Below are 26577 nucleotides of genomic sequence, written 5' to 3' on the forward strand. Positions count from 1 at the left end.
ATAAATATAAAGTAATGCTTTTTATGTTTGTGATCCCAAATTGTCTTGAAAGTTATCTTAACTGTAAAAAATTGGCAAGACTTGGACCGCTAATAAATTCAGATTTTGTAAGATGACTTAATACAATATTTCTATGTAGCAGCAATTTTGACTGCAGTTCTGCTTGACTCTGGTGCCATTAAAACCAAATTTGAACAACAACAACAAAAAATTATAAAGAAAGGTTTATGAAGAGAAACAAAAGGTTTGAAATAGTGTAGTTTGTTCACTGGTGCCTGGATATTAGGCAACATTGTTATTGGGTATCTTTAAAAAATTATAGCTTTTATTTTGAATATTATAATTGAATCATATCAAACTCCCTTTCATTTCTACTAAACCTCCCATATACTCCTTTCTGCTCTCTCTCTCAGAATGATGACATACTTTTCATTAATTATTGGTATCTTTTTGATAATAGAAAATGAGAACATTTTTAAATTTTTCTTCAATGTTTTATTTTTACTAATTTTGGAAGAACATGAACATTCTAGCACATTCCCACTTAGATCCATTTAGTAATCATCATACATCACTATGATGAATTTGTCATCAGCATGAAGTAAACAGATTTATTTCTCCTAATTAAATATCAAATTTTGTATTAGTTATTATAAACTTATCAGTTTCCACTATTATGTGTTTTGTTTTCTATTTAATTAATAGTTCAATACCACATTATTTTCAGCAATATATGTGATAATAATTTATATATACTTATACACAGTGTCTTTTGGTAATATTCACACCACCCTCCCAACTCCACTTTAACTCCTGCTGATCCCTCAGGGTTTCTCAACTATTCCCCTACTACTGTCTTCTCTCTCACACTTTCTCTTTTTTCTCTCTCTACTTCTCCTTTATTCACTTTAATTTTTCTTTTCTTTGTTTTAACTTTCTACCTCCTCTGTGTGTTTATCTATGTATTCTTCTGCTAATGTGCTCATATGTGTTGGTATCTCTACATACATGTGAACTTATATGGGGCTGCCTGGGATCATGTGTCCTCCTTAGCTACTGTACATTTTAATATGTGTTTGAAACAGGATTCCTCACCTGGAGCTTGTCTATACACAGGCCTGGCTGGTAAGTAGGCTCCAAGGCTCAGCCTGTAACCACCTGACATGTATGGGGAGTACAGGTGTGGCCTACCATGCCTGGCTTGTGTGTCTGCGTTCTGAGGGCTTTATGTTTGTGCAGTAGGCAACTTGAGGAGAATCCATTCTTGTAGGTCACTGGCCCTCACCCTTCATAACGTTGTAACCCTTTAAGACAGCTCCTCATGTTGTGGTGACTCCCAAAAATAAGTTGTTTTTTTTTTTTTAATTTTCCATTTTCTTTTATTAGCAATAGTTAAGAATTCATTCCCAATTTGTCTTCAAGGTGTTATTACCCTTAAGCTATGCTCTACCTTGCTCTTTTAAAGTTATCTTAAAATATAATCGTAGCAATATTTTTGGCTTTTCTTTTTTTAATTTTTTATTATTGTCATTTATTACAATTTATTCAGTTTGTATCCGGTTGTGTCTGCCTCCATCGGCTCCTCCCAGTCCCACCCTCTCTCCATCTTCTCCACCTATACCCCTCCTCAGTTCCACTGATAGGTGAGGTCTTCCTCCCCTTCTATTTGACCCTAGCCAATTAGGTCTCACCAGGAATGATTGCACTGTCTTCTTTTGTGGCCTGGCAAAGTTTCACACCCACACCCCGCCCCCTGAGGGGCAAGTGATCAGAGAGTCTGTAACTGAGTTCAAGCCAGAGAAAGCCCCTGTTCTTCTTCTTAGGGAGCCCACTTAGAGATTGAGTCTATGAGCTACACCTGAGCCTGTTTTTTTTTTTTAACTTTTATTAACTATACTTTATTCACTTTGTATCCCCCCATAAACTCCTCCCATCTCTCCTCCTAATCCCACCTTCTCTTCCCCTCTTCTCCATGCATGCCCCTCCCCAAGTCCACTGATAGGGGAGGTCCCACTCTCCTTCCTTCTGATCTTAGTCTATCAGATCTCATCAGGAGTGGCTGCACTGTCATCTTCTGTGGCCTTGTAAGACTGTTTCCCCCTCAAGGTGAGGTGAGCAATGAAAAATAAGGAAATCATGAAATTTGCAGGTAAATAAATGGTGGCAACTGGAAAGGATCATCCTGAGTGAGCTGTCCCAGAAGCAGAAAGACACACATGGTATACACTCACTCATATAGACATATAATATAGGATAAACCTACTAAAATCTGTACATCTAAAGAAACTAATCAAGAGGGAGGACTCTGACTAAAATGCTTAATCCCCATCGTGAAAGGCAAACAAGATGGACATCAGAAGAAAAAGAAAACAGGAAACAAGTTAGGAACTTGCCACAGAGGGCCTCTGAAAGTCTCTGCCCTGCAGACTATCAAAGCAGATGCTGAGACTTATAGCCAACTGTTGGGCAGAGTGCATAGAATCTTATGAAAGAAGTGGGCAATAGTAAGATATGGAGAGGACAGGAGCTCCACAGGGAGAGGAACAGAACCAGAAAATTTGAACACAGGGGTCTTTCCTGAGACTCATACTCCAACCAAGTACCATGCATGGAGATAACCTAGAACTCCTGCACAGATGTAGCCCATGGCAGTTCAGTGTCCAAGTGGGTTCCATAGTAATGGGAAGAGGGACTGCCTCTGATATGAACTGATGAGCCTAGGTTTTATGTTCTCTCTGTGCTATGTCCTTGGTTGGGGTATCAGTATCTTCAGGGCCCCCAAGGCTCATTTTTATTTGCTCAATTGGTCTCCTTTTGGTGCTACTATCCCATCCAGGTCTTTCTGTCTCCCCCTTCTTTCATATATTACCTGTACTCTACCCGAAGTTTGGCTATGAGTCTCATTCAAAACCTTCATCAGAGGCAGACTGTGGTAGGCTTCTGTCCTGTTCCCTGTCTTCTCCTGCTTCTGGTATCAATCACATTTGTCCTTCTGAATAAGGACATCTTATTGAGCATCTTCCCTAGGTTCTTCCTTTTTGTTTAGCTTCTTTAGGAGTATAGATTTTACTATGTTTGTCCTATATTATATTGCTAATATCCACTTATGAGTGAGTATATACCATGTGTGACTTTCTGCTTCTGGGTTACTTCACTCAAGATGATCTTTTCTAGTTCCCACCATTTGCCTGAAAATTTCATTGTTTTTATTAGCTGAGTGGCATTCCATTGTATAAATGTACAACAATTTCTGTATCCATTCCTCCATTGATGGCCATCTAGGTTGTTTCCAGCTTCTGGCTATTACAAATAAAGCTGCTACAAACATGGTTGAAAGAAATATCCTTGTTGTATAGTTGATTATATTTTGGATATATGCCCAGGAGTGGTAAAGCTGGATCTTGAGGTAGCACTATTCTCAATTTTCTGAGAAAGCACCCAATTGATTTCCAAAGTGGTTGTACAAATTGACATTCCCACTAGAAAAGGAGGAGGTTTCTCTTTTCTCCACATCCTCTACAGCATGTATTCTCACTTGAGTTTTGATCCTAGCCATTCAGATGGGTGTGAAGTGAAATCTCAGGGTTGTTTTGATTTGCATTTCCCTGATGACTAAGGATGTTGACCATTTCGTTGAGTGTTTCTCTGCCATTTGATATTCCTCTATTGAGAATTCTCTGTTTAGCTCTGTATCCCATTTTTAAGTTGGATTACTAGGTTTGTTGGTGTTTAACTTCTTAATTTCTTTATGTATTCTGGATACTAGCCCTCTTTCAGATATAGGGTTGGTAAAGATCCTTTCCCAACCTGTAGGCTGTCGTTTTGTTCTGATGACAGTGTCCTAAGTTCCCCAGCTTCAGGGTGTTCTCTGTGTTTTCTTTGTTGACTCTAATTGTTTCCATGTCTTGCACCATTTCTTTCATCTGTTGCATGTGGATTCCTGTCTTTCCATGATGTCATCTAGTTTTTCAATTGTTTCCTCTTTATGTGACTCTATTTGTCTGGCTATTTCTCTGAGAGTTTTGTTCATTTTTCTCTTTATGTGCTTGTAATAACTTGTTAAGCATAGCTATAAAATCATTTTCCTGTGTTTCTGATGAATTATAATATCCATCGATTTTGGTGATTGCTGTTGAAGCTATGACGTCCCGATTATTTTGGATGTATTTTTAAGCCTGCCTCTAGCCGCCTGAAGGTCAGTAGTCTTTGCTGTTTGTCCCTGGAGCCTGTAATGCAGACTGAGTCCATCTGTCTCTGGAGTCTGGAGTATTCTTCAAGAAGATGAGAGAGGTCCACCAGTTTGAGAGTGGGTATTGGTGTTTCAGTTGCAGCTAAGGGAGGAAAGTCACAGGAGCAAGTGCAGTAGTGTCCATAGATGTGCGCCTGCCTGGAAGGGTGGAGTGTGAAGGAGAAGCACAAGCAAGCTCAAGTTGCATTGCAGGAGTGGTTTGCAGATGCACAGGTGTCCTGAGTGGCTCAGTAGCTGACAGGCCTGTCTCCAGTTGTGTTCCAATTGCTCACATCTGTCTGAGCTGCAATGTCTTGGTTCTAGGAATTGTTTGGCTGGACTCCACTGGGAGACACACAGAACAGTGGCTTCAAAGCTGAGAATGCTGTCCTAGAGGTCCCCATGTTGCCCACAGAGAGGGTGTGGGTGGGAGGGATCTCAAGTCTGGCTAGTACTGTGGTGGGGCCCAGATATAGGGCTGTGTATGCCCTCTCTGGCAGAAGCACTCACTAGCTTCGGTGTCTGCAAAGTGCAGAGTCCCTGAAAGCACTCACTGGCAGGGCTGTGTGGAAAGAGCTCAGGGCCCCAGGAAACTCACTTGCAGGAGAGTGTGGAAAAAGCAGAGGGGCCCACAAGCACTCACAGGTGGGTGTGCAAAGCACAGAGGGCCCTGCAAACTCACTCACAGGAGTATGTGGTAAGCTTATAGCGCCCACAGTTTTCTGCTTTCAGATTTGGGTTCCCTGTTTGACCTTTAGAGTAAGAAGGTGCACCGTACCTTGGGTTATGCACTCCCTGCAGCCGCTCAGCTGCCTGGGCAAGCTGAGCAAGGGAAGGTGTCGCTGGGAGTGCAGAGGGTCAATAGTTCTGCTGTTGTACCTGGCAGACATCTATGCTGGGACCTGGATCCAATCTGTTCTAGCTCAGGGGTTGTCCCCTCTAGCTCAGGAAGCCTCACAGTCAATGCTCTGGCTTCACTAGCCCATCCACTCACCAGTTTTGAAATTTAGGATTTTCTGCCCTTCAGAAATGGTGTGCACTGGTCGCCGCCATTTTTGAGCTCTCATTAGGGTTGTTTTTGTTGTTACTTCATAACTGTAATTTTGCTACTGAATCTTAAAATAAATACCTGAATTTTTCTATGGTCTTAAGTGACACCTATGAAAGGTCTTTCGACCTCCAAATGGGACACAACCCACAGGTTGAGAACTACTTCTGTAGGTCATAGCTAATGAATATTTGCATTCAAATTGTGTTGCTCTGAGGTCAAAACATAAGGATTATTAAAATATAATGTTTACATTATTCTATATTAATATTAGGTTTGATTTCATTTTAGCCTCCTACCCAATTTGCTTTTTTTTCCAAAATAAGGTTGTGTTAAACAGTAATAATGTGGTTGGGTCTCTGGGCTACTGTACTGAACTTGATAAATGTTAAGAACATTAAAATGTGTTCATATTAAAATGCTGTTTTCACTGCAGTTATGAAACAAAATAGTTTACATACATATACATAAATATGAAGGAAAGCACTCATCATGCTTGGCCATACAAAAACAAGAATTAGAACTAAAGTTGTGTTTTCTGTGTCTGAATGCAATAGCTGGATCTCAGCATTTGTTATCTGCTTCCTTAGAGCACCACTGGTATCTACATGTGACTCTCACATGAAAACTAGTGATGGCTCTAAACATTAAAACCATGTGCAGAACTGAAACCTGAGGTTTATCAGATTTGAAGGACATGAAGTAATATGAAACGTAATAGACAGATTAGCTGGAAATGCATATGTCTGCCAGAGTCTGATGTGTTCTTTTTTATATGTATATGTGTGTGTGTGTGACTGTGTGTATTTTTATATGTATATTTTTATACACAATAAGGAGTTTCATTGTGGCATTATCATGCAATAATGTGTTAGCTGACTGTTTTAAAATTTTCTTCCTTTTAGTGTGAGTCACATTTTCACATATTCATATTTCATGTTTTTCAGAAACCTTGCAGTTGAGCTGGTAAGCTATTTATAAACAACATTGTTATAGAAAAGACTTATAAATTTCAAATCGTATATCTTGAGAAATTTTATTTGTATCAGCAACAGCAACACTGAATAAATAAGTGATAATTATAAAGTTTTAAGACTCTAAAACATTTTCAACTTACAATTTCACTTCTTTAGGTAACTGCTGTTAATTTGTATATGAGGCTGATTGAAGCACTGACTTATAATTCTCAACCATTTCTTCTGTTTGCTTGGTCAAGATATCAAAGCAATAAGATGTTTTGACTTTTATATCTGGAGGTAGAGTATGCAAAGTCCACCACTACTGTGTACTTCTTGTCTGAAAAGGTGAATTTCTTTCCTTCTCTGGTCATACTAAAGAAATCACTTATCCTTTAAAACCAGAGATTCATGTTAAAAAACCACATTAAGCATCTTTTGCTAGTTTAGATTTAATGCCACTTACTAAGATTTTCACCAAGAAAATAATAAACTCACTACTCCTTGTTGGCTAAGTTCTAAGCTTACCTTAACTTGTATTCTCTCACAGACAACAGGCATTGTATTGTGTTCTGGTCACAATTTAAAATGATGAATTAAAAGGAAATCTTGACACCTGGAACATACACATTCCAAATAGAGACAAACATTTCCTGTAGCTCTTTATACTTTTTAAGAATAAATTAACTCATCTGACATTCCAATTAACCTCAGAATTTTCAAGGTAATTTGAAATATGAAGAGGGTTTTTAATTGCATTGTTCAGTATATTTTGTCTTTCTTCTGTTGGTAGGTAAGTGTTCTGAGTAGACATTGTAAACTATTCATCTCTACTTTGTTACAAGCAGATTAGAAAATGGGTTAATACATAGTGTTTTCTTTATGTGTGTAATATGTAAATGGTTTCACCTGCTTTTTGTTACTCTATTTCAGGAAGCCACTAGAGAAAACAAGTCAGCAATTCAAGGACAAAACATATGTGGATGTTTTGTGGAGTATAAATAGCCAGCATTTTAATTCTACACGATTTCTGAATACCAATGTCAGAAAATGACTTTTTTCTTTTGTTAAAAACAAATTTATTCATGTACACTTTATTTATATTGCTCCCTCCCTTACATCACTACCCCTTCCAACTCATACTATAATCCTTCTCTATAATTTATAATCTCGACTTACTATTCTATCTATCTATCTATCTATCTATCTATCTATCTATCTGTCTGTCTATCATCTATCTGTCTATCATCTATCTGTCTATCATCTATCTATTTATCTATCTGTCTGTCTATCATCTATCTGTCTATCATCTATCTGTCTATCATCTATCTATCTATCTATCTATCTGTCTGTCTATCATCTATCTGTCTATCATCTATCTGTCTATCTGTCTATCATCTATCTGTCTATCTGTCTATCATCTATCTGTCTATCATCTATCTGTCTATCATCTGTCTGTCTATCATCTATCTGTCTGTCTATCATCTATCTGTCTGTCTATCATCTATCTGTCTGTCTATCATCTATCTGTCTATCATCTATCTGTCTATCATCTATCTGTCTATCATCTATCTGTCTGTCTGTCTATCATCTATCTATCTGTCTATCATCTATCTGTCTACCTATTTGTCTCTTTGTAACTGCACACATACACACAATTCACTTAGTGTTGATTGTAAGAACATGTGTTGGGCAAAGCATTTGTTTTATCCATTCTCACCTAAAAAAAAATTGTTTACTACCCAAACTTCCTGATGATAATATATACTTATTTGAAGCATTTTTAAAATAATTATAGATTTACACAAGCACAGTTGCTTCTACATTCTCCTTGAAATTATGCAAAACCAGAGTTTTGTAACAGAGTTCATATTCCTTGGACTTTCACAGAACCCTGAAGTCCAGAAAATAGTTTTTATTGTATTTTTGTTTGTCTACATTGCAACCGTTGGGGGCAACATGATAATTGTGGTGACTATTGTCTGTAGCCCAGCATTGGTGGCCTGCCCCATGTACTTCTTCTTGGCTTTCTTGTCCCTAGTGGATGCATTCTTCTCTTCTGTCATCACACCAAAGATGGTTGTGGACTCCCTATATGAGAAGAAAACTATCTCCTTTGAAGGATGCATGATGCAGCTCTTTGCTGAACACTTCCTTGCAGCAGTAGAAGTGATTGTTTTGACAGCCATGGCCTATGACCGCTATGTAGCAATTTGTAAGCCCTTGCACTACTCTTCCATCATGAACTGGAAGGTCTGTGGCACACTGATGGGGATAGCATGGGCAGGAGGATTCTTGCATTCTATCATACAAATTATTTTCACTTTGCAATTACCCTTCTGTGGACCCAATGTCATTGATCATTTCATGTGTGATTTGTTCCCATTACTGGAACTTGCCTGCACAGATACACATATCTTTGGCCTTTTGGTGGTTGCCAACAGTGGGTCTATCTGCATAATAATCTTCTCTATTTTACTTGTATCCTATGGTGTCATCCTGTGCTCTCTGAAAGCCCACAGTTCTGAAGGGCGATGGAAAGCTCTCTCCACCTGTGGGTCCCATATTGCAGTTGTGATTTTGTTCTTTGTCCCATGCATATTTATATATGCTCGCCCACCATTTGCTTTCACCTTTGACAAAATGGTGGCAATATTTTACACCATCCTAACTCCCTTGCTCAATCCCATTATTTACACTTTTAGGAATAAGGACATAAAAAACGCCATGAAGAAGGTGTGGAAGAGATTCATGGTGGTTTATAATGGAAAGTGAGAAATAGAAAGATATCAGTAAAGATGCCAAAATAATTTTGATAAAAACATTCTGGGTTTTCCTTAGTATTGAATACGTCATCTCTTTCACTAGCAAACCTTCTCAAAAGGTTCATAAATGATGTGTTCATGTTATTTGAGGACTAATTTTTAGCTGACAACTCAATATTTTCAAGTGTTTACTAAAGAGGTTTGAAATGTATGCTTGCTTATACTGTAGTAATTTAAGAAAAAATGGAAAGAGAATTTATGTATCTAGTTATTTACCATTTATTTCATCCTATGCACAAGGTCAAAAATTTTACAAATTTAAGTGACTCCTGGAAATAAACAGGGTTCAGGACACATGGACAGCAGAACTGTCACAGAACCTCTGTTGTAGATGTTTCTGTGTCATGTGATGCCATCATGCAGTGTGAGCTTATTATCATCAGGCATATGGTGTAAGTAACATATTGAATTTATTGAGAGATATAGTCTGATTAAATCAATTGTGTATGTTCTTCTAGTGACACTTGAATGCTTTTTCATATTGATTTGGTATGGGAATGGACTTGGGAAGATTCCATGTGGAAATCAGCAGTGATTACTTTTTATTCGAGTATCAAGAAAGATAACACTTGAGCAACTCCTACTAGCAACATATAAAAATGGAGTGACCTGGCTTTCCACATTGCCATAGTTACAAGGTAGCCAGAATACAAAAAGCCAATTTTAAAAGTAGGGGTCATTTTAGTTGTCTTGGTAACTTTAGTTGTCTTTGACTATGGAAATGAAAATAATAAAAATGAAATAATCATCAGTAAAATGACTTTCAATTTAGCCACATAGTACAAATTAACCCCTTAGTTGAGTTTCATTAGTATCAGCTAGCCATGTGGCTCTTGAAGTAAATGTAAAGCCTGAATTTTTCTTGTTATATCAACAGTGATAAAATGTTAATTAATCATGAAATGTAGGAACAATACTGAACACTCCATTCCATTCTTTCCTTAATGCTTCATGCCAGTTCAAAGTAAAAGAGTGCATTTTGTGGCATAAGATTTCACAATGTAGAAGGGAAATGTAGAAGGGAGAATTCCTGGGGTTTTGTGATTAGATTCCAATCCCCTGAAGTATGCCTGTGCATTACATATGCCCATACGTGTGACAAAAGCACAGGGCCCTAACAGAGCTCGCCTCCTCATTACATGCTTTATCATCTCTCTTCTTCATCATGGGATTGGATCTGTGAGGTCTTTTCCCTACACACAATGATTTTTGCTCTTGATAATTTCATTTATTTATGAGTACTAATGAAAAAAAGACTGATTTGGTTTCAATTGTTTTATGATTCTTTAGACTCACATTTTGAAATACAAAGTGAAACAAAACAAAACCTTATTCAAGATTCAAGCCAGACTACAGTGATAGACACAGATTTATATCTAAATGCACATGCATTTAAAATTGAGCACTGCCTTTTCTAAATTTATACTCTTACCTCTCAGATTCTGCCCTTGATCAATATTTTTTATCTTAGGCATTCTGGTGGGTGCAAGATGGAATCTCAGAGACTGCCTTTATTATTTTTAGGTATGTCCCTTATATCTCTAATTGCTCTAGGACTTTTATCATGAAGGGTTTTGGATTTTGTCAGAGGCATTTTTGTTGTTGTTGTTATCTAATGAGATGATCATGTGATGTTCTTTTTTTATTTGTTTATATAGTAGAAGCAGAAAATGAATCAAGACTTATCTTTGTTCTTTTTCTTTTCTGTGGCCTACCCTGAAAACATTTTTACATAATACTATTTGAGAAATAATAGTCCCCTTTAATGGCTCTCATTCTATACCAAAATTAAAACAAAGTATTATTACATTATAAAATTTATATTCCTGAAGGAATTGTATTTCTGAGCACACACGTATATGTGGATAACTACATATGTCAGGAAATTTTGCATTACATTGACAAAATGCCCAAGATAAACAACAATGTAAGAAAAGATTACATTAGTTCATAGTTTTACAGGTTTCACTTCCTGTTTCCTTGGCTTTGTTGCTTTGGACACGTAGCAGAACAGTAAAGTACATTGAAAGCATTAATAGAAAGTGTTAAATGGGATTATTTAATTCTTGAAACCTGGAGGAATAGAGAGGAGGAAAGAAGGGGGAGTGAGGAAAGACACAGAGAGAGAGAGTGACAGAAAGAGGGAGAAAGAAAGAGAGAGAGAACCCAACATTTCCTCCAAGGGTACACATATAGGAAACAACTTCCTTTTACAACATAACACTTATCTTCTAAAAGTTCAGTCATTTCTCACTAGTGTCAGAGGCTGATGACTAACCTTTAGTACTGGCATCTGAGAGGATACTTGTGACCAAAACTTTAAAAGGGACCAATAGCAGAATGATATCCTAGTCTCAGTGGGGCTTTTTATTGATTAGCTTGGGGCAGGAACATAAAACAGTATTCCAGGGTTTTTCAACAACATGATATTGTCTCAAAACTGAAGAGTAGAAGGTCATACAATTTCATTTTGCTTGTGATCCTATTTAGGTTTGACCCTGGTTTGATTCACGGTCAGATTGACATCTAAATGCACATGCATTTGTGATAATAATCACAAATATGATTATTACCTTTTTATCTTTAAGAGAAGTTTTTAAAGGTTGTATTAGGACCTCCTTAACAAAAATTATTTCCAATGTATGTCATAATTAAGAAATCATTAATTTTCAGATAATCAGAGATGAATAGTTATATGCCAGTTATTTCTCAATGATATTATTTATCTAGCTTATAAACTATATTCATGTGTTGGTCGAGATGATGCATTCTTCACATCACATCCATGACTATGCTTAAATGTTGAGAAGCAAGTATCATCACTATTCTTGTTAAAATATATTCTGGCTAATGCTTAATATAAAATGACAGTGACAAAATATAAAAATGAGTCCTACATTCAAGTTACATGCAGGTTGTTCATTAATATTGGAGAATGCATATTTATACATTGAGAACAAATCAAATCTCCATGATTAGTAGTAATAGTACCATTGTGAAGCCTGGAAATAATAATAACATTGGCAATTGTTGTGTTGAAGAACAGAGGTATAAAAAGTAACAGTCATGTAGGCATTACAATTTCACCTCTCAGATACTGAAGTCAAGATTGGTAATTGGCTAAGGCTAAAAGTCTGGGAATCTTTATTTAAAGAACTTCAATATGAACTCAAGTTTTTAAAACATTGTGTACAAATCACAAGATGTTCATAGATGCCTTGAATATAAATGTCGGAACTTCCTAGAACATATAGGTTTTGAACTAGGTGGAAATGTGCTGCATCCTGAATGAGAGGAATAGAAAAGAGCCATCTTAAGAAGCAGTAATTGTAAAAACAGAGTTGGCATTGATTCATGAATGGGAAGAAAAGAGGTAAACAGAATTAATGACAGAGCTTGACCAGACAGGACACTGAAGACATAAACACCATAGAAGGCTGCCAACATAATGAGCTCAGAGAATCTTATATTATATTTGGGGGATTGGGCCCTGTTTGCAGGAATCATTTTCAGTAGCCCAATTCTGAAGCTTCTTGCCAAAATCTATTGGCTATAAAAATCCATAATTGGGGAGTTGAAAAACAACAGTGCCTGTTAGTGTAGAAATGTTTTTGGCAGCAATTGTTCCAAACAATTAAAGCATTGCATCAGCCTTGGAGACCAAGAGACGATGTTGGAAGAAGATATTGACCACAGTTTGCCATACATCTCTGGGGACTCCCCATACCTTCGCAGCTGCACACACTCAAAGCATAAGCTTGTATTCTAAAGTTGAAGAATGCATCATCACGAGCAACACCTGAATATAGTTTATAAGCTAGATAAATAATACCATTGAGATGACTCAATGGTATTAGTCATCTCTGGTTATCTGTAAATTAGTGATTTCTAAATTATGATATACATTTAAAATACTTTTTATTAGGGAGCTCCTAATACAACTTTAAAAAAATTCTCTTAATGAAAAAAGACTTTGCAAGCAGAGTCTGATATTAACAAGTGCAGGTTTATTAAAGAAATACTTAGGAAGATCCATGTGTTTTATGATCCCAGGTGACATTATAGGAAAAAAGAATTATAATGCTTTAAAAGATTCATTTTATGTTTCTGGTAGCCATGGCAAGTCATCTGTAATTAATGTATGTTTTTAAGAGTAAAAGAAAAATTTCAAATTAGTGTGTCAGTTACATAATTATAATAACCGTAAAATCAAATTTAATTTTCTGGATCACATATGTTAATATTTTTATGAATAGTAATAAGGCTTTGAGTCTCAAAGGAACTAGTTTTGTTTTACAAGGACATTATTATATTTTACATTAGTATATTAGTATATTTTAGTGCGTAATAAATGTTCCAAATTGATGACCTGGACCAATTTAAATTTAAAAATAGATCTGAAAATATAAACTTAAGATTGTTATGGGTTTTAAATTCATTTGTCTACCTATTTAGAACAACAAAAATGCAAAATATCATTCATCAGGTCACTTATTTCCTCATAGGACTCAAGTTACCCAGTTGGTTTACAAATACTCCAGCCCATTTTCTTTCTGACCCACAGACAAAATTCCCTTGACTCCATGTAGAATGGATGATGTCACCTTAGGCAGTTGCGTGTTGTCATGTATTGCAGTCCATGAACTGCATTCATAGATACATATTTTTAAATGCTTATGGCTGTGCTGCTCATAGTAATCAAATTTTTTTTCTGAAAAGATAATAGAATTGTTTTTAAATAATCATAATGTAATAAATTAATAGTGAAAACAATACTAAATGATTTCAGTTATTCAAACTGAAATGAAAGTGTTGTTAGATGTGAACATTTAGGACCTATTGAGACAGTTCTTATCACCATCCTTAGTCTGGACATACGTCCAAGAAGGTTTAAACACTATGTAGAAAAGAACTCTACAAATGTCCACAAAGTTCTAACTATGTACAGTTTCTTTATGGATACTGCCATCCATGGTACAGCACGAGGAAGATTATACTCTGTCATGAGGGCATTCAACATTTACATTATCCCAGCCTGGTTTTTATTATTCTTTTTAAACTTTACTTTTAATAAATAACTGATTATTATTTTACGTTCATTGGTGTTTTGCGTGCATGTGTATATGTATGATGGTGTCAGAAGCCCTGGAACTGGAGTTCCAGACAGGTGTGAGCTGCCATATGTAGGCTGGGAATTGAGGGCAGGACCTCTGGAAAAGCAGCCAGTGCTCCCAACCACTGAGCAATCTTTCCAGCCACTTATAATCATGATTCTTTAAAGAACTCTTGTGCTTCTTTGGGAATTCCTTTATATGTTGGTAAAAGCTGAGAGCCTGCTGTTAATTTCCTCTTTCTGTAACTCTTTTCTTTAAGAGATTTCACCCAGTCGCATGATTTAAAATATTTTTAAATGGCAAACTCCAAGTGAAGATATTTAGCACTGACTGGAAAGTTATACTTTAAACTGTGAAATTGCCCTGATTCTGAGAAAAACGAGATATGTGAGATCAGAATGGTTCATTTTCTTCTCAGAAGACTTTCATGGTCCATGCTGTCATAGGCAGCCAAGCTGATGTCTTTAGTCTCTGCTGCTGCTGGAGGCCATGTTGATGTCTGTGGTCTGTGCTGCCACCCCCAGAGGCTCAAGTTAATGTCCTTGATCGTGCTACCAATGGAAACCATGTTGAAGTCCAAAATCTGTGCTGCTGGCACTGTTATGGGTAAGAAAGCTTCCTTTGCAGTGGTAAGGATGACTGCAGACTCATAACTAAGAATGAGAGACATGGAAAGCTTCTGTGACAATCCCTTCCCCCAAAAAGAAGCGGCAGTCCAGACATTCTTAAAAACTGTAATAAAGAGGCTGAAATGTAGCTCCTGGAAGGGAAAGGGTCCATGGGATGAAACAGGACACAGTTTTCTTTAAGAGAATGTCCACTGAGTGTTTGGCTGTGTGCCAATTAGTATAGAAGCAACATAAATTAGACCTGGTTTTTAGGAGAGACAGGTGCAAAAGTGGGAGGATAGACCTGGAAGGAATAGAAAGCAAGTGTAAGCAGGCTGCATTGTATGTAATTTCCAAATAATTAATAAAGTTACTAAGCAGGGAAAAAATGACACTTACTTATAGCCTTTCTTTCTCCTTTCTCTCTCTCTCTTTCTCTCTCTCCCTCTCTCATGTGTGGTGTGTTGGAGAGAGTAAGGGGAGTGTGCCGTAAAAATATTACATAGTTGTGTAAGTCAAAGAATGACATTTCAGGAGACAATTCTTTCTTCCTATCATTTGGGTTCCAGGGATCAAACAGATTGTCAAGCTTGGTGGCAAGCTCTTTTTCTTGCTAAGTCATATTACCAGCAGGAAAGTTACAATTTTAAACACATTTTTCTTTCTAGTGAACATTTTCATTTGTGTATGACATAGTGACCTGGATCTCAGGATTTCATTGCCTTACTACTACTTAACTTAGGTACCATTTATTACTGACTGAAAAACATTTTATAGTCGCAATTACTTTTTAGAATTATCTAGTTTTCATTTTAGTCAGAGTAAGGGAAGCATATGCAAACAGAAAACCACAGAGCACTAGTGAATATCTCAGTAGTAACTTCATAAGCGTGTAATCTGCTTCTGCCTGTGAACTTTAGTACCTTGTATTTGAATTTCTCTTGTTAATTCCTACATTATGGAACAACTATTAAATTAAAATTATAATTTGAATAGTTATATAAAATATTCAGAAAATATTTCATGAAGTAAAATTTTCAATAAATTTGTTCAAGTAATTTTTAATGATGTGAGTTACTAAAACTAACAAAATTAAATTGAAAAGATACAAAATTACATGGTTTCTTATTGTGCATTTTATTCTGAAGAATAATTTTAAGTATAAATACACTTTCATTGTATTACCTGATTTAGATTTTCCTGATTCAGATTTTAAAGCTTTTCCTGATTTAGATTTTAGCAAGAAATACTGGTGCAATAACGGCCCAAATATTATTGGAGTAACCTACCACATTTACATTTTTATTATTATCATTTAATACAGTTATTCAATATGTCTGCCCACTGTGGACCCCTCCCTCATCTCCTCCCAATACCACCTCATCCCTCTTCTCCCCCTATGCCCCTCCCTAGTCCACTGATAGGGGAGGACCTCTTCCCCTTCCTGCTGAGCCTAGCCTATCAGGTCTCATCAGGACTGGTTGTATTGTCTTCCTCTGTGGCATGGCAAGATTGCTCCCTCACAGCTGATCAGAGAGCCTGCCACTGAGTTCATGCCAGAGAAAGTCCCTGCTCCCCTTCTCAGGACCTCACATGGAAAGTGAGTCTGCGGGCTACATCTGAGCCAGTGTTTTAGGTCCTCTTCATTTATTGTCCTTGGTTGAGTTATCATTCTCATCAGGTCCCACAGAGCTCAGTTTTTTTGTTTGTTTGTTTGTTTGTTTGCTTGTTTGTTTGTTTTTGTTTTGTTTTGGCTCTATGGATCGCCTTTTGGAGATCCTGTCCCCTCCAGGTCTTTCAATCTCCCCCTTTTTTTTTCATAAAATTCCATGCATTCTGCCCAAAGTTTGGCTATGAATCTCAGTCTCGGCTTCAATACCTCAATCAATAGAGTCTTTCAGAAACAGTGTGTGGTAGGTTCTTGACCTGTTCCCTATCTTCTCCTGTTTCCAATGTCTATCACTTTTGTCCTTCTGAATGAGGATTGAGCATCTTCCCTAGGGTCTTCTTTGTTGTTAAGCTTCTTTCTACCACTTTAAAAAAAAGTAAAAAATTATATTGAGGTCACACTCCATGAAATGGAGTCCATTTTTGACACTGGTAAAATGACTGAGAACCTGAGGTCATAGACCATGGGGAAAACCTATACAATTGTTATTTTGCTAAAGGAGAATAGCAATGAAATGACTCCTATGACTTTTATGGTACTCATAGAAAGTGCCTTGATCAACCTTTATTAGAGAAACTACATTTTGCTCTGAATGGAAATTAACACAATGAGTGACAACTGTAACAAATGCAGAGTGAAAAGTTTTGAGCACTCAGTCACAAATGTAATTCTTTCATCAAACATCTACTTTCAAAGGTCAGAGATCCATAAGGAAGAGGAGGTGGAAAATTTGTAGGTGAAATTGATAGGTGAATCCAAGGTAACAGAGTCTTTCAGAAACCATAGGCTGATCCACAAATGAACACATAGAGACTGTATGAGAGTGGTTAGGACATGCACAAGTTCAAGTCATATGGGGTCTCATCACTGAGAAGAGGAAGTGGATACTGGTTTTCACCCATAACCAAGAAGCTATATATAATCCATACCAATTACAAAGGGATAATAAATTCATCCCAATACAGGGCCACTGTAAATAGCAACCACACTTTGGGCAAACCCCATTCCCAGGAGTAGTGAACTAATGCGAAAAGAACTATGTATTTTGGAGGACTTTTTGTTTTACTTTTTTTTTTGACAATTTTTATTGAGTGTTTGTTTGAAAGAGAGAGAAAGAACATGAAGTTTGGTGAGTAGGGAGTTGTGGAGGATCTGGGAAAAGATTGTAGGGGAAAACATGATAAATATATATTGCATAAACATTAAATAAGCAATAAAATAAGTAAAATGAGAAAATATAACACAATATCTTATAAGAGCTCAAAGGCTAATCTACTAACATCTTGCTTAAGACACTGGTGGAAGCTGTAATATTCTTTCACTATCCATTTCTTTTTTCAATAATGATATTATTATTTCCTATTTTCTACTAAGTTCTTCATCATCCACTTGTATTTCTTGCTTTGTGTTCTCTCTGAAACTTCTAACCATCATGTCTTGGTTTTCATCTTGTTCTCCAGTGAGATAAGGGTTACCTTGATATTCTTGTGGGGTAAGCAGAATGCAAAGTTAAATTTATAATATCATTAAGTTCTCATCTGCAAAAATAATGGTAACTTTAGGGAATAATTTCATTTGGAATATTGATATGTTATACCATTATGAGTTTAAAATTCCCTTTGGGATGCAAAAAAATTGATTTACGTAGTACTTTATGGAAAAGCTGCCTTCAAAAGGCAATGGACAGACAATAGTGTTAACTTGCTGAGTCCTATTGCTGGTAAGTGACAGATTTTTGCTTTTTAATCTCAGATCATTATTACAAGTTAATTTAGTGTATTTTAGTACATCTATTGTCCTAATATCCTATATGATATTTTGACATCATATGAGCAAGGTTATGGAAATATATAACTCAACACTTTTAAAAACTGACTGTTATGAAGAAAATAAATTGAGTGAAATACAATGATTTGGATAAAAAAAAATCTTTGATGCTGACAAAAGCTTACACCATGTTGTGAAAAGCCATTATAGTGGGAAGACAAGGATATGTTCCAGAAGTTGAACTTGACTAAAATTTATTGATACAGGAGAGTGTAGAATAATTTCCAAATGCTTTACTTTTGAGGTGGTGGAATTAGATTTGATATTACTAAGAGTCAGAAATGTAGAGGAGATTTTTGTGATTGATCTACTATAAATGGAAGATGAGCAAAGACTAGGAACCTTGCTAAGTCTTCTGGAGGAAGCCTGTTTTTCCATCTCTAACTGACAAACTTAAATAGAATACTGTACTTTCCCCACAGTTCTTCATTATCATGATTTTTTGTATAATCTGTAATTCATTCATATCTGAGATTTGTTTAGAAAGTGAGCAACTACATTTCAAGAATGTGACAGTAAATATTAAAAAGAAGACTCTAATCTTAACATATGTAACATGTAATCCATTTAATAATAGCATGAATTAATGGTATATAAATTTGAATATATACTAAAGGAGAAAATGTTTTAAGAATAGAAAGGGTAATTCTGAAAATACTTTGAGGTAAAAGTCTTTCTTTTTACTCAGTGTTTGTCCCTAGTCAATTTTTGTTTGTTTTTTTATGATTTTGTTTTAAAATTTTAATTTATTCTCTCATATATTATATCCAGATCTCAGTTTCCCTTCTCCTTCCAGTCTCTGCCCCAAATACATTCTTCCTCTGTTTCTCTTCAGGAAAGGATAGGCATCCCAGAGATATTGACCAAATATGACATGTCAAGTTACAATAAAACTAAGCATCTTTTGTCATATTAAGGATGGATGAGACAATCTAGTAGGAGAAAAAGTATGTCCCAAAAGTAGACAAAAGGGTCATAGACAGTCCCTGCTCCCACTGTTAAGAGTTCCAAAAGAAGAACAAGAACATCCATAAGACATACACAGAGGGCCTAGGACAGACCCATTCAGGTTCCTTGATTGTGGGTTTAGTCTCTGTAAGTCTGTCTGAGTCCAGGTTAATTGATTTTATGTTTTTGTTTGTTTGGTTTTGGTTTTGGTTTTCTCTTTGTGCTGTCCTTAACTCTTTTGTGGGTTTTTTTTAACTGAAAAGACTAGCTTTACTCTTGCCCACATACAATAGTCATATCCTCTGGTTAGTAACATTTAAAAGGAAGAATAACTACATATTAATTTTTTGCTAGTTAAAAACATATTGTACAGTGACTAGGTTAAGCTCTGGAGCATATAATGAGTCCTCAAGCAAGTTGATTTCCACATATCATTTTACCAGGAAGAAAGAAAATCACTCTTCATTTGGGGCAATGAGAAGGATTAAAACTCCCAGAGAAATACTCTGTTTTTCTATGGATAAATAAAAGTATTTTTCTCTTCAGTGAAAATGGTAACCTCTTCTTGAGAATCAAAGGAGAGTAGGGATTCTCTAGAAGATAGATAGAAAGAGTAGCCAAATTAGAAAAGATAGGGACATGGGGTGTAGGGATTCTCTAGAAGATAGATAGGCAGAGATACTTCTCATGACACATGTAGCATCATGCTAGGGAAAAATCGCCACACTTTCTGGTAAACTTTTTCTTTTCTAGTCCTTTCTGCGTTGTTTTACATTCAACTCTTTTCCATCACTTACAGCAGCATCATCTCATTTTCTGTTTACTGTTGTGTTGATCTCTTAAAGAGATCCTTGGATCTCTCCAACACTGCTCTGTTTTCAGACCAGTGAAACAGAGTTTTCATACTAGATTCCTTTCAGAGCCTGCTGAAAAACATAACAGTTCTGGAATGGAAATGTACATAGGTTTGTATATACAGATATCCACACAAGAGTTGATTTGTATCGGGAGGATGTGAAAATGCCAAGGTAAACGCCATGCCAGATTCTGAAAATGTTCCTTTTGTGGGTGCCAGAGTCCCAGTAATATCAGCATGGTGCTGTTTAAAACACAACATATTATGATACAATCCTTGCTGTTAATTCACAAGTTATTTAAATCTTGGGATTTTAAAAAAATAATAAATTAGAATCATATTTTCTTGCCTTCCCTACCACTTCCAAACTAATTTCATAGTGGATAGAAACTCCAAGCAAACTCAGGATTTGAATATGATTTAAAGATTAAAAAATTAATAAAATAATTAGGTAAATAATAAATTTAAGGTATAAGTGTGTGTGGTTATGTGTTTGCTCATGTGTATGTGTAATGGCCAGAAGTTGACATCAGGGTGGCTTCTTCAATTGCTTCCAATATTATGAAGTTCGGTACTCTTGTAATTGCTAGGCTGTGAGTCCTGAGCTCTCTCTGTGTCCAATGACTAGCTCTTGGATTATAAATACATTCCATCATGTTTAGTATTTTACATGGCAGAGATCTGAAGTCTGATCCTCATACGCAGCAAGAACTTTGTGCATTGAACCACAACCCCAGCTCTAAGTATTGCATTTTAAGAAGAGATAATGTTCAATTTAAAATTTTAGGTGTTCATATATTCAAGATATTGAGTTTACTATAGTTGAACATGATATCTTGTGAGCAAAGATTCCCTACAGAAACTAAAGAACTATTTAGACAATTGAAATACAACAAGTACCTACATTAGTACAACAATGTAGGTACTTACAACAAAACTTATGAGGAAAAGCCTTTTTACAAATCAGAGATTAGTTTCCTTATTGCAAAAAAAAAAGAATCCTTATTAAAAATTTACTTGCATTTAAAAAAAACAACTGAGTCTCAAAATGTCAAGACGGTCATGAGAGCTATGAATTGAGCTCTATATAAACCAGCGAGAAGGATGGTTTTAACTATTGATTAACTATTGACTCAGCAATCAAAAATGAGGAAATCATGAAATTTGCAGGCAAATGGTGGGATCTAGAAAAGATCATTCTGAGTGAAGTATCCCAGGAGGAGAAAGACAAACATGGTGGAATGAGTCTGTAAGACAGCAAAGCTGTCAGGAGCAAAGTTAAGAGACATTTTTTGTGACAGTGACTGGGCAACGCCCCTAAGACATTGAGAGCTTGTAAGACAGCAGAGCTGTCAAGGATAGATAAGAAGATATTCATAGTAAGAGTAACTAAGAACGCTCTTAAGGCAGCTGACTTGTGTGCGTGCCTGTGAAAGAATGATAAGTTAAAGCTATGCCCCCAAAAGTGTATAAAAATGCAGCCCAAGCCTACACAGGTACAGCAGGCCAGACTCTTTGGTGAGTACGCTGAAAGACCGCCACTAACCAGCCAATTCCTGAATGGCTGCTTGAAAAGCCCAGACCACCTTCACAAATCAGTTCTGAAAAAAACACCTTATCAGACCGGCCATGGAAGGCGGCTCCCAAGAAACCGCAGCCTCCTTTGCATCTGAAGCTTGGCTGGAGCAGAGAAGCTCCAAGGCCTATCAAGTCATCAGAAGATGCATCTGAGGTCCAGCTGGAACTGCGAAGTTACAGGACCTAGAAGACAGCCAAAGCTGGAGGCAAAAGTGTCTGAGCCCGTACCTGCGGCCAGGTTGCATTCCCCATAGGATATATAATGAGCTAGGCAACTGTTAGATATCTGTGTGATTAGTGTGATTAAAGCAGCATTCAAAAATCATTCTGGCGTTGGCTCTTATCAATACCTTGCCGCCCTCTGTGGCGTCTTGGTTAAAGTCCTCTGGCATAATTAAGCACTCGTGACACATGGTATATACTCGTTTATATATACCTACAAGATATGATAAACATAATGACGTCTATACACCTAAAGAAGATAAACAAGAAAGCAGACACGGGGTAAGATGATCAATCCTCACTTAGAAAGACAAATGGGATGTGCATTGGACATATGACAGGAGTCTACCGCAGAAAGCATCTGAAAGTCTCTACCTAGCAGCGTTTCAAAACAGATACTAAGACTCATAACCAAACCTTCAGCAGAAGGGGAGTTAGTAGGATGTGGAAAGGATAGGAGCCCCACAAGGACCAAATATATCTGGACACAGGGTTTTTTTCTGAAACTGTTTCTCCAACCGAGGACCATGTATGGATATAACCTAAAACTTTGCTCTGACCAAGTTCATGGTAGCTCAATAACCAATTGTTTTCCCATAGTAAGGGGAACAGGGACTATCTCTGACAGGAAATCAATGGCAGGCTCTTTGACCTCCCCATCCCCCAAGGGAGGAGCAGTCCTGCTAGGCCACAGAGGAGGACTTTGCAGCCAGTCCTGAAGATACCTGATAAAACAGGGTCAGATGAAAGAGAAGGAGATCCTCCCTAATCCGCAGACTTGGAAAGGGGCAGAGAGGAGCTGAGGGAGGGAGGGTGGGATTGGGAGGGAATAAGGGAGTGGATACAGCTGGGATACAGAATTAACAAAATGAAACTAATAATAATAATAAAAAACTATTGGTAAAAATAAAATAATGTTTAAATGTTTGATAAAAAAACTATAACTTTTACCAAGTTTATTAAATCCAGCGCTTTTAATTCTTTATGTAAAAAATGCTGAGTATGTGTTTGAGGTTAATGAGCTTGTCTTAGAAACACCTAAAACATTATATTTCCAAGGAATATCCAAAATGATGTGAGGTAAATGCATTTTTCTATGCCCATAAAACATATGCCATTTTCATGTACAAACATGGAGGATAATAATGAAAGAATAACTACAAATGAAAGAATAGCCTTGTTTGAATAATTAACAGAACAGCTCAGTTCTCCTGTAGCCTAAGATCCTCGCCAAAGATCGCAAAATCTACAGTGAATAACTTTATTCTGAGAATTCTCCATGGGTATTTTCATTTATAGAAAACAAAAGACATCTCAAGCCTATGATTGAGAAGAAAATTTGCTAAAAGAAAAATGTAAATGCATATGAGGATAATTTTGTGTCTCTCTTGTCTGCTATATTCCTTACTTTGGCTAACAGCTTTCAACATCATGCTGTGACTATGTGAGTGGGATACATAGGCCTTTAACGTGGCATGTAAATAGATTTCACTTCAATTTAGGTATTACTGACTATATTGTCATCTAACTATTTTGACAAGAAATAATTCATGAAAAAGCTCTGTTTTGACAGTAAAATTATGATTATAGTATTACGTTAATTTTTATTTAAAGTAGTGGTATTTAAAAATAAGTAATTGACTTTTGAAGTAGACACAAACTGAATAAAGAGCCAATTACTGATCATTTACTTTTCCTCTTCTGCAAAACAACATCTTCCTTTTGCTTCTGTATTACTACTCTGTTCCAAGAACATGGTGGTTACAGGTTAAAAACTAATGGAAAAACCTACTGGGGATTCTAACACATGCGAATAAAAACTTACATCAACACAGTAACAATTGAACAATTATATCTGCCGTTTTCATATTCAGATGTAATCACTGGGCTGTTACTGCCCTAAAATGTGGCTCTATTACAAAAAACATGAATTAAAAGTGGTAATATTAATATTTCTAGCTACTAAAAGCCATTATTCTGATTCACTGAATACGTCAAGTAGTAAGTATAACAATACATTTAAGATTATTTAAAAGTTAGAAATAGCTATTTTTCTTATTTTTATACTAGCTGTATGAAAGAACCTTTGCAGAGTTTTCAAATATTATATATATGAACATTTCTGCAAAAGTGTACATAATGATGTGTCAGAAATATATGTTATTCCTTACGGTGTGGTAGCGATAGGCAACTCACTATTTCTTTCATGAAACCCCAAGACAATCAAATATGAACTAGATGCTTTATTGTTAATTGAATATAAAAACTAAAGTTAATGATAAAAGTACAACAGATCACATATTGTAACTTATGTTCATTGAGTTGTAAAATTAACCATAATTGTGATAACAGGGATTTGTGTTTGAAGAGTTCTATGGGAATCTATTCCCAAGCATATTTGGTACTCATAACAATGAATATAAATGGTCACTAAAATTTAGGAAGAAGTGCTGAACCACTTATTAAAAAAATAACAGGCAGAATATGATTAATGGGGGTTACTTACTTTTGCTTAAAATGCTCCATAGCATCACATATCACCCACAAAATAAATGTCTTTTTTTTTTTTTTTTTCAGAAAAGGTATTTCACTGTTCACCACTTCTGATCGAACGAAACAATGTGGCTGAGTAACAATGTGACTGAGTTCATTCTACTTGGTTTGACACAGGATCCTTTTAAGAAGAAAATCCTATTTGTTGTGTTTTTACTTTTTTATATGGGGACATTACTGGGTAACTTGCTGATCATTGCTACCATCAAGACAAGCCAGGCCCTTGAGAGTCCTATGTACTTCTTCCTGTTCTACTTATCCTTGTCTGACACCTGCTTTTCTACAACTATAGCCCCTAGAACAATAGTGGATTCTCTGCTGAAGGAGGCCTCTATTTCTTTCAATGAGTGTATATTCCAGGTCTTTACATTTCATTTCTTTGGCTGCCTGGAGATCTTTATCCTCATCCTCATGGCTGTTGACCGCTATGTGGCCATCTGTAAGCCCCTGCACTATATGACCATCATGAACCAACGGGTCTGTGGGGTGCTGGTGGCCATAGCCTGGGTGGGATCCTGTGTACATTCTTTAGTTCAGATATTTCTGGCCTTGAGTTTACCCTTCTGTGGTCCCAAAGAGATTGATCACTACTTTTGTGACTTGCAGCCACTGTTGAAACTTGCCTGTTCAGACACATACATGATCAACCTGCTTCTTGTGTCCAACAGTGGAGCTATTTGTACAGTGAGTTTCCTCATGTTGATGGTCTCCTATGTCATTATTCTTCGTTCCCTAAGAAACCACAGTGCTGAAGGGAGGAGAAAAGCCCTATCCACCTGCGTCTCTCACATTATTGTGGTCATCCTGTTCTTTGGACCTTGCATATTTATATACACACGTCCTGCAACCACATTTCCTATGGACAAGATGATAGCTATATTTTATTCAATTGGGACACCTTTGCTCAATCCTCTAATTTACACACTGAGGAATGCAGAGGTGAAAAATGCCATGAAAAAATTATGGAGGAAGAAATTGGTCTCAGATGAATGAAAATAAATAAATGGAGTTCTCCAAGTTTTTTTTCACAGTAGCATTAAATTAAAAGTCAACAAAATTGCTTTTATTTCTTTATTATTATTTATTACAATTATTCACTTTGTATCCCAGATGTAGTTCCCTCTCCATCTCCTCCCAGTCCCCCACCCATCCCCTTTCTTTTCCTATAGCCCTCCCTTAGTCCATTGATAGGGGAGGTCCTCCTCCTTTTCCATCTGACCCTAGCCTATCAGGTCTCATCAGGACTGGTTGCATTGTCTTCCTCTGTGGCCTGACAAGGCTGCATCCCTCCCCTCAGCGGGAGGTGATCTAAGACCTGGCCACTGAGTTGAGGTCAGAGAAAGCCCCTGGTTCCCTTACTAAAGAACACGTTTGGAGACTGAGCTGTCTATATACCTGAGCAGGGGTGTTAGGTTGTCTTCATTCATGGTCCTTGGTTGGAGCATAGGTTTCTGCAAGCCCTCCTGGGCCCAGGTTGTTTTTTCTCTCTCGGTCTCCTTGTGGAGCTCCTATCCCCTCCAGGTCTTTCTATTCCCACTTCTTCAATAGGATTCCCTGCACTCTGCCCAAAGCTTGGCTATGAGTATCAGTATCTGCTTCTTTACCCTGCTGGGTAGAGTTTTTCAGAGGCCTTCTGTAGTAGGCTCCTGTCCTGTTATCTGTTTTCTCCTGCTTCCAACTTCTATCCTGTTTGCCCTGGATGATGACCTGAATGATGATTGCTGCGCATCTTCCTTAGGGACCTCCTTCTTGTTTAGCTTCCTTAGGAGTACAGATTTTAGTATGTTTATTCTATGTTATATGTCTAATATACACTTATAAGTGAGTATATACTAAAATTGTTTTTACTATTAGTTTAATATATCAGTTTATTAATTTATAATCCATGAGGATTATAAATTCATATAGTATGGAGACAATGTGAAGCAGACTTTTGTTGAATCAATTTTATGTAGTGTGATAAAGCATAAAATACAAATAGAAATGGAGACCCTTGGTTTTGTTCATATTTTATGACTGCTGTGTCTCTGGATCTCCAGCATTTCTGTCCTAATGCAACTTGTGGCTGTGACTGTAAATTTCTGCCCTTCCTCCTGTTGACTTAAAAATTTCTTTCTAATAATTATTTATCTATACAATCACAAC

At 36.7% G+C, this 26577-nt stretch overlaps 2 protein-coding genes across 3 annotated transcripts; both read left to right on the forward strand.

Moving 5' to 3' along the window:
* Positions 1 to 8068: 8068 nt before the first annotated feature.
* Positions 8069 to 9007, forward strand: LOC110541210 (olfactory receptor 4C15-like). Its single transcript, XM_060372241.1, has one exon. It carries the CDS (start codon positions 8072 to 8074, stop codon positions 9005 to 9007), a length of 936 nt encoding a protein of 311 aa, XP_060228224.1. The 5' UTR covers positions 8069 to 8071.
* Positions 9008 to 17282: 8275 nt separating this feature from the next.
* Positions 17283 to 25425, forward strand: LOC110541211 (olfactory receptor 4C16-like). 2 transcript variants are annotated; one of them, XM_021627999.1, is made up of 2 exons: positions 17283 to 17290; positions 24510 to 25425. In XM_021627999.1, exons 1-2 carry the CDS (start codon positions 17283 to 17285, stop codon positions 25423 to 25425), a joined length of 924 nt encoding a protein of 307 aa, XP_021483674.1. The 2 variants fall into 2 exon arrangements, with proteins under 2 accessions (XP_021483674.1, XP_021483673.1); XM_021627998.1 differs by lacking the exon at positions 17283 to 17290 and having other exon boundaries at positions 24499 to 25425.
* Positions 25426 to 26577: the final 1152 nt, after the last annotated feature.

This window comes from Meriones unguiculatus, chromosome 18, assembly GCF_030254825.1.
Source record: "Meriones unguiculatus strain TT.TT164.6M chromosome 18, Bangor_MerUng_6.1, whole genome shotgun sequence".
Taxonomy (NCBI): Eukaryota; Metazoa; Chordata; class Mammalia; order Rodentia; family Muridae; genus Meriones; species Meriones unguiculatus.

What these genes read in the sequence shown, in the direction of transcription:
- LOC110541211 (XM_021627998.1), top strand. Translation starts at nt 24,499, where the DNA reads ATGTGGCTGAGTAACAATGTGACTGAGTTCATTCTACTTGGTTTGACA.
- LOC110541210 (XM_060372241.1), top strand. Translation starts at nt 8,072, where the DNA reads ATGCAAAACCAGAGTTTTGTAACAGAGTTCATATTCCTTGGACTTTCA.